General features: G+C 32.2%; 1 protein-coding gene across 1 annotated transcript; it reads left to right on the top strand.

The window, feature by feature from the left end:
* The first annotated feature begins 364 nt into the window (after nucleotides 1-364).
* LOC130962895 (uncharacterized) lies at nucleotides 365-7,548 on the top strand. Its single transcript, XM_057889071.1, has 15 exons — nucleotides 365-663; nucleotides 740-920; nucleotides 1,074-1,134; nucleotides 1,230-1,278; nucleotides 1,617-1,673; nucleotides 1,786-1,898; nucleotides 1,996-2,061; nucleotides 2,153-2,295; nucleotides 2,504-2,564; nucleotides 2,683-2,744; nucleotides 3,405-3,509; nucleotides 4,320-4,395; nucleotides 4,765-4,877; nucleotides 5,288-5,347; nucleotides 7,195-7,548. The coding sequence occupies exons 1-15, from the start codon at nucleotides 576-578 to the stop codon at nucleotides 7,298-7,300; spliced, it is 1,341 nt and encodes a 446-aa protein (XP_057745054.1). The 5' UTR covers nucleotides 365-575; the 3' UTR covers nucleotides 7,301-7,548.
* Nucleotides 7,549-9,312: the final 1,764 nt, after the last annotated feature.

Genomic DNA, 9,312 nt, shown 5'->3' with positions numbered 1-9,312 from the left:
CATTTTCCAACTTCTTCCGCTGTGAACAACTCCCCGATATCATGATCCGCTGCTCAGATAAGATGCATCTATAGTAACGAACAGCTCTTCTACAAGTCATAAGGTACAGGGTCCAGAACTTCTATTCTACTAGGATTTTCTGAATCTAAAATAAAAAGAAGGAAAAAAATTAAAAAACCAAAACTTAGAGGAGTCAAAATCTAATTAATAATTTTTTTTTTAAAAAAGTATATTTTATAATTATTTTAATAATGATTAAAAATACTCCTACAAAAAAATAGGAATAAAGAATTCATGACCAAAAAAAAACTCAAAAAAAAAAAAAATCTTTTCTCGTAGGCTCACCAAACAAGCCGTTAGAGGGTTGCAATTTCCAAAGAAGCTCCGAGATAGAAACCAGAGAATGTTAAGTCTTTATTTCCATTTGTTGAAGGTTTTAGAGGAAGCGTAGCTACCAAGATGGAATGGAGGAGGCAACTTTTCCCCGAAGAAGAATATAGCCAAAATCACTTTCAAGACTGGCCTAGAGAATAGTCTCTCTTGTTACTCTGTCAGTGTCTCTCTTTGGTAAGGAAATGGGAACTCGATCGAATTTCTACAAGAACCCATCCATCTCTTACAACAAACACTTCAGTCTCTCTTCTGTTCTTCAGAACCTACAAGGTACACACAACATCCCTTTCTACATTTTCTTTCTCCCCTTCCTTTCAATTCATCTATTTTTTTTTCATTTGTCCAGCTTACAATACTGCCACCGGCAACGCTCCTCCATCCGATGAACCGCCATCTATTTCCGCCACCTCCTCCGTCGAAAATACTCGCTCCCTCAAACGCCACCGCGATCCCAAGCCTCCGAAATCCCAGCCCGATTGCGATGTACCTAGCTCCATGTCACACCGCGATTACGTTCAAAAAAGAAGGTAATTCTCACTTTTCCTTCGTCAACCATGATTTCCTCAAATAAGCAGTTGTTGCCACCGTTGCTTCTTATGCATTAATTTTTTTATCCTATTTTTTTTTTGCTCTGAAAATTCGTGAATCACAATTTCTTATTTTGTTTTTGGGTTTGCCAGGGACGAAGTTGATTCGTCTCGGAATTCCGATCGTGTAGAATTGACTGAAGATGTGTTGTTGGTAATTTCAATTACTGAAGTTTGATTGATGTCATGTCTTTGAAGATTGCCTGATTATTTAATTTTCTCCTCAAATTTTGCTTATTTATGTGACAGCACTGCCGGGGAAACCCCAACTCTGCTGTAGCCTTGGTGGATTATGCTAGTGAGTTTCTTGGAAAACTTTCGTTCAACTTTTTGCATTTTTTTCAATGACAATTTTTTTTTTTTGATAATTAGCATGTAAAAAATCACGTGATATTGTTTTCATGATCATGCATACTAATTTTGTTGTTCATTAATTTCTTTTACCACTTTTCTGTCTTCGTTTTTTTGTTTCCTTTTTTGGGAGAGGAATGCACCTATTGTTTATCACATGTGTAGTGAGAAGTTTCATGATTAGTTGATAAAGAAATGTATCTTTTCTAACAAAAATTTATTGAAACATGCTATCATCTTGGAATGTATCTGTGCTTCTAACAATTCAATTATACTGATGGATAGGTGATGAAGGTAGCCCTTCAGACCGTCAAGAAGCACACACTCCTCCCGATACTACTGGTTTGTTTCTTCATTCTTAAGATTAAGTTTTGTATATTAAATTCCTCTCTTATTTACACTTTTAGCATTCAAGAATGCTTACATCAATTATGGCTTTGACTATATTCTTAAGACCAAGAAAAAGAATTTGATGGAATCAAAAGCAGAAGTGAGCAGCGCTTTCCTGTCAGTGGAGAACCTGTTTGTCTCATATGTGGCAGATACGGAGAATACATATGCAATGAGGTGAGTTTGTGATCTAAATTATTCACTCTAATTTGTAGTTTATGGGCTTCTCTTATTTCAATGACAATTTATATAATTTTTTTTTTGGCTTTCATAGACAAATGATGATGTCTGTAGCATGGAGTGCAAAAAGGAGCTTTTGGAAACTCTGAAATTGAATGAGGTACATCTATTATAATATTATTTATTTCTGTCTAAAAGTTCTAGCCATCATACCCATCTAATATTCTCTTCTTCTTTCATAATGTATTTAGGGATCCTCCCATATCCAAGTTAGACATTTCTCCTCAGCTGGAATCAGTAATGTATTGCTGGAGCCTGTATTTAGTGATGATAACTGGGATTATGATCGGCATCGCTGGACAAAAAAGAGATCTAGCCTTTCAACATATGAATGGTATATATTTTCATTGGGCATTTAGTACTCGATACTTATGTAGTTAGTCAAAATGTCAGATGCTAGCAGTTCTGATTATATGCTTGAGAAACTTAAGAGATGAATATCCCCATCAATGCTTGCATATTTCATGCCCATGCACTTGAGTACCTTTGTGTTCTAATCCTTTTCTCATTTGGGCTGTGCGTATGGTTTTATTTTATTGTAGTTGGAAATGTCATAGACCTGGGCACCTAGCTGAAGACTGTCTAGTAAAGAGTTGTAGCCAGGTTTGTCATCAATCCCTTCATACACAAAAGTTCACTCCTTTCATCTTTCCTTTTTGTTTAAAAAATGTATAAATTATAATGGATAGTGATTAATGAATTATACTATTTTTATATACAGATCACACCATCAAGTAATAGATCTAGTTCCATTCCCAAGGATCTTCTTGGACTGTATAGAAGGTTCCAAATTTCTGTTTTCTGTCAGTTTTTGATAATGCCGTGTTCCCATAGTTGTACCATTTTTCCATTTAATCAGTTCTTAGGTTGATAATAGGACACATTATCAAGGATAGCTTTCAAGTATCTGTCTTTTTTATTATTGACCTATTCTTTTTTTGTCTAGCCTTTAGTCTTTATTCAAATGATTTTCTGAAGTGCATGTTGAGTTTATGGAATATGAATGACAAACATAAATTCTTTTAAAGATGTCATGTTCAGATTAATTTAATGTACATAGGAAAGCAAATTTTCCCTCCTCCTTGAGTACCTCTATCCTATCCTTATGAGGCTATGACTTCATCATACTTCCTAGGAGAAGTTTTGTGGTTGTTAAATGCTTCTGTATCTAGGTCAAAGGGAGTAAAGTTGTTGTTGACTTGTTGCTTGTATAGCTTGAAATTTGGATGTTGGAAAGTTGAATTTTATATCTTATGGTGACCAAAAAATGTAGAAATTATTTTCGTGGTCCATACTTCAAGTGAATTAGTAGTAGTGCTTCTCATTTCGTATTGCATATTCTTTGAAGAGAATTTGTTATTGAATGATTTTTGGAGATTGCATGCAAATGAAGTAAAATCAGCAGAATTTATTAATTTATTTATTTTTATTGATTTTATGCAGATGCCATCAAATTGGTAAAGACTTGTTGGCTGCAAACTGTAATGTGTGCCGTAACTCATCAAATTTGGCTACTTGCCTTGATTGTAGTGTAGTCCTTTGTGACCGGTAAGTTGAAAATTTGTACTCTGGCTACATTTCCTGTAAAATGTCTAAGGATAGTTATTTTCCTCTCCATGCCCCCTCTTTTTGAATTAGATGATATTGCTGTGAAAACTACTAACTTATGATGGTAGTTGATGCTATGCTAGAACAAATGTGTTAGTAGTCAATAAGCATAATTACTCAAGAGTGGTGAATTGAGTACTAACATTTTTAACAAATTTGCGCAAATAATAAGAAAAACAAATAGAGTTCATGTTTTTAAAAGCTTAAGGCTAATGATTATTTGATCCCTGAAAGATATCTAACATGTTTTGTGAAAATTTGTACTTTCAAAAACTTTTTCAAAAACACTTGTAAACGGAGATACTAAGTTTCTGGTTTTTAACAAGAATTATCTAAGTTCGAATTTACTAATTCGTAATTTTTTACTTGGTTTCTTGTTTCCTTTGTTGCATAAATCCTCATATACCTATAGTTGTTATTCACTAAAACTAAATTCTTGAGTTCATGCATATTTGTAGTACTTTTTATGTTGTGTTTTATCTTTTATTTTTACCCTATATGGACATACTGTTGCTCTTGAGTGGTATAATATTTTGCTGCCATAGTTTTACGCATTTGTAGTTGGCATTAAGATGGATTGTATTGTGATTTATGCTCCATTCCAATTAAATGAACTTGTGCTGAAATTTTGTAGTTCATACTACACCTTCTTGATGAACATTGTTTCCATAAAATAGATAGCATACAAACACGTAACGTGGTAGGAATGCAGATTTCAGTAGTTATTGCTCTAAGATTTTGATTTTCCAGGGCAGGACACTTGGATGAACATATAAAGACACACCCATCTCATCAAAAGTGTTACTCACACAAGCTAAAACGTCTGGTGAGTTACCATGCTTTGATTTAACAAGGGCTAAAATCTTACTTCATATGTACAAATGAATTTAAAATGCACAGCAAGTAACTCTGGAGTTGAATCTTAACCTAATCTAGGCCATGTAACCTTTTACCAGCCATGTTAACACTCTGAAAACTAATGACAGACCTAGGATAATTTGATTCATACATTTTTCTGCCTTATACTTATTTCTGTCTCCTTTGTCTGCACTTTCTGTCACTTTTGGCAAGTCCTTTTCCTCTTATTATTGTGCTATGCTTGATCTGATATACTCCGTACTGGGGCTTCTACAAGTCTTCTACACTCAAGAACAAACTGTCTGAGGCAAGATCTAACGTTTCGCATTATATATAGGTAAAATGCTGCAAGTCAACATGCAATGTCACTGACATCAAGGATCTTTTGATTTGCCACTACTGCTTTGATAAAGCCTTTGAAAAGTTCTATGACATGTATACCGCAACGTGGTAAGCATTTCAAGTTCTGCATATCCAGATCCTCTTTCTTCTCTACTTCTGAAGTTCTGAATAAGTGATTATATTATATAAAACACATTCCTGTATCAGATCATAATACAATGTCATGAAATGGAGTTTTCAAATAGTATTGTAATATAGTCGTCTTCTTTCGTGTTGTTGCCTTTACTTTTCAAAGGGTTTTCATGTGAAGAGCATTTATCGGGCAATAAATACATATCAAGACTAACTTTGGGTTTAAGATGGATCAGAATAGCAGTTGCCTATTCTTATAGTTTAATGCATGTGGTGAATATATAGATATTATAGTCTTCTGTTTAAATGTTTCCTTTGTAATGTCAGCTTCTGCCACCTTTCTTTTCTTATTCATCTAATATGTCCTGTTGCTTGTTCATATGCAGGAAGGAGGCTGGGCTTTCAATCATATGGGGTTCTATATGCTGTGAAGACCACTTCACCTGGTAAGTAATTCCTCTATCTCTATTTGGCGGTGTCTGATAAAATCATATGGGGTTCTTATATGCCTTCAAAACTGGTATTTGAGATATTTCCATCAGTGTTCATTGCTAGTAAGTAATCCTAGATTTAGGGATGTCATGCCTGTGACTCCCCTTAGCAGTCTTAAATCTTAGTATGCTTGACTTGAATTTTTGTAACATCATCGCCAATTTTATAAAAAATTATAAATAAGTAGTATCAAATTTTATGATAGGATACAATTTATGGTTTAATAACAGTACAATTTTTATCAAATTAAAGTTTTTTGGATTTTGATTTGTAATTCTTCTATGTGGACCAAGTGTTTCTGTTTCTTTAGTCTGATGCTAAAGAATTCTACATCCTGAAAAGGAATATTGCATCTCAAACATTTATTGTTTTGTTGCGACTTAATATTAATTTTTTTAATATACCAATAAGTTGGAAATGGATTTTGCTACTCCTATTTTGATAATGTTACTCTTTTTTGTATAAATTTATGAAACACACGATGTAAAGAAATCATGTGTATAGTGGCGTTATAAAAAATGAGAGTGGTATTATGATTTCCCTCGTAAGTTCTGTTACTAATTTTTGTGGTATATAAAAGATATTGTAAACTGAAGAGATACTCCTGCCCAATCCTTGGGCAATTTATCTAAATAAATTATTTGAGAACTAATATTACCCAAATGTCCTAATTAGAATCAGGTTACATGTGTTTTCTTTTACGCATCTATATAATTTGCTGGACCCATGAACAAAACTACAAAAAAGAATGTAATTCGCTAAAGGCAGAAACGAATTAGGAGGATATTCTGTCTTGCTAATTCATTGGAGCCTGCAATGAATTATTTGGGAAAGCATGATTTGCAAGTAAATTATGAATTTTCCTTTCTACCAACATTGTCCTTCATTCTTATCTTTCGAAAGGGACACAAGTAACATAAGATGATTTTTTTCATGGCTGCATTATATAAGTGAATATTTTAGTTTTTGGATATTTTATTTCCTCTCTTTCAAATTTTGATTTTTTTTTACCAATTTTTCTTTTTTTTTTGTTCATATAATGAATGTTTTTTTAAAAAGACCTTTTTTTTAGTGTTCTATGATGTATGAACAAAAAAACATGCATTAGAAAGTGGCAAAAACAATAAAAAAGGACCCACATGAACAAACTATACTCAAAACTCCATAAAAAAATAACAGCATACATCATAAAACACTAAAAGAGAGGTCGGTCTATCTAAAAAAACATTCGTTATATGAATCAAGAAAATACAACAAAGAATTGGTAAAAAGGTCAAAATTTGGAAGAGAAATAAAATATCAAAAAACAAAAATATTTACTTATAAAATATGACCATGAAAAAATTATTGTGTTTCTTGTGTCCCTTTCTGAAAATGAGAATGAAGGATAAAGTAGAAAGGAAAATTCATAATTCGCTGCAGCGAGCCACAAATTATGCTGCCCATAATAATTCGCTGCTGCCAACAACGAATTACTCACATTATGTTTCTCCAAGTAATTCGTTGCATCCTCAACGAATTAGCTTGAGGCAGAATATCCTCCTAATTCATTTCTGCATCTAGCAAATTATGTTCTTTTTCGTAGTCTAGCGAATTACATAGATTCGTAAAAGATGTAACCTGATTCAAATTAGAACATTTGAGTAATATTGGTTTCCAAACATTTTATTTAGTTAAATTGCCCAATTTGAAACCTAGGTGAAAGTGCGTCTGTTGAGCACTTCCATCTTGTTTTCTACATCCACTATTTTTTTTTTTTTTGGTTGTTCCTTTCACCTAACATTACTTTATCATGGATCAGGCACAGGATGAATTGTTTGAATGCAGATGTGGAAGTTAATGCATATATTTTTAAAAATGACGGTCGAAGAGGTAAACCTAGGCAACTTAGTGACTTCATTTTTTGATGGTTGAGACACTCGCTCAGTTTGTCCTGGAAGAATTTGAGCTTCACTTTGAAGAATGTGTGCGGTTTAAGGGACATAATGCAAATGTAAAGATTAAAAGATATATATAGAAAATACATTAATTTTGTATCCTTAGAAACATAATCATGTATCTGTTTTTAAATGGAAACGTATACATGTAACATGTCTTTCTATCTTTCCAAAGTAAACTATCATTTTTATCCAAAAAATTTAAAACGCTTATAATTTTACTCACGAAGGAAACTAACGCCTATGTAATTTGGTAGGTTTTGTATAAAGTTAGTTTCGTTCATTTATAGGTATATTTTTTACGTTTGAATTTTTGTGGAGTTAAACTTTAAAGAAGTCTCTGAAATTGGCTGTTTGTATTGAAGAGATTTCCAAGGTTCCAAATACACTATAAAGATCTTCAAGATTGAAAAATTGTACCATGTTGGTCTACACCTCTTTCTGTCTAATTACTCTTTACACTATGAGTGACTTAATACATCTGTTTAACGTACAAAGAGAAGACGTCACTTTATTTTTCTTGCTAAATGCTTGATGAAACGACATCGTTTAACCTTAATAATCATACATTTTTTTGTGGGGCATAAGATGTTTTGTTGTTTATTAGGGTTAAACGACATCGTTTCATCAAGTATTTGGCGTCAAAACTAAAATAATGTCATTTCGTCTAGTCTAGCGTGGAATGGTATATGTCATGTCACTCGCGGTGTGACTAATAACTCAATAGAAAGAGAGTGAGAAATTAAGGTGGTGTAATATTTTCAGGTAATTATTCAAGTAAAGATGGCAAAAACATATTTTTATGAAGATGTTTTGTTAAAAAATATGACTTATTTATTTAGCTAAATTTTAAATAAAGACAACATTTTTATAATATATCAAAATTTAACCATACAATCTATTATCTAAGAGTTAAAAGCAAACATTTTCATATGAAGACAATTATAAAGTCTTCATGGTAGTATTTACTATATTTTCAATTTTAGGGACATTTATGGTCCAATTAAAATCTCAAAGACCCTTTTGATACAAGTGGCTAATTTTTAGGAATCACTTTTGGACTTAACTCAATATTTACGATTAAAAATAATAGTTTATTCTTTTGATATATAATTAGGAGGGAGTGCGATCTTCCAACTTTGGTGATAGTTTTGTTTACATTTTATTAATGTTCTCAAAATTGGATCGAATCGGCCGGTTAGACTAGTTGAACTTAAAATCAGTAGCTAATTTGATTTGTTGATATACGAAAATACCTATTTTTAAAAACAGAGTTGAACCAGAATCATTTAGTTTTTTTTTTTTAAAAAAAAAACCTAAAACCTAAAGCCTAAAACATGAATTTTTTCAATAATAAAATAAAAATATTCATATTTTCTTAAACATAATTTTTAGACTTTAATTTCCAATTTTTTTGGGTATTTAAGCAAGTTTGCCGGACCCGACGAACTCTATAAAAATTAGCAAGTTCGCCTAATCCCTCAGCAAACTCTAAATTTTACAGAGTTCGCCTAATTCGACAAACTCCCTTTTAAGTTTTTTGAATTTCAAGTTTTTAATCTATTATCATCATCTCCAAATAGTATATAGAGCTGATAATCTGAAGTTGAATCATCTATTATCTTCAAAACGATTTCAGAGCTTAATTTCAGAAACAATGAAACAAAAAACGAAGAAAGAGAATAGAAAGAGAAACTTACGTAAACGGCGAAGGAGAAGGAAGAGAGAAACACACGAAAGAGATCCCAGAAGGAATTCAAAAAAGGAAATGAAATCTTTTAGAAAAAGAAAGTTATATATTTGTGGGTTGATTGATTGAAAAATCTGTTAAGAAAATGCGTAAAACATACATATCATAAGAGGCGGGTTTTAGAGATTAGAGATTTTTAGCACTTTTATGACTTGTATAGCAAAAAAGCTTATATGTGGAGATTAATCCTTTAAAACAACCCAAAATAAAAAAGGAAAACAATATATACCCT

The sequence above is a fragment of the Arachis stenosperma genome, chromosome 1, assembly GCF_014773155.1.
Source record: "Arachis stenosperma cultivar V10309 chromosome 1, arast.V10309.gnm1.PFL2, whole genome shotgun sequence".
NCBI classification, from domain to species: domain Eukaryota; kingdom Viridiplantae; phylum Streptophyta; class Magnoliopsida; order Fabales; family Fabaceae; genus Arachis; species Arachis stenosperma.
This window is presented reverse-complemented; position numbering and strand designations above follow the sequence as displayed.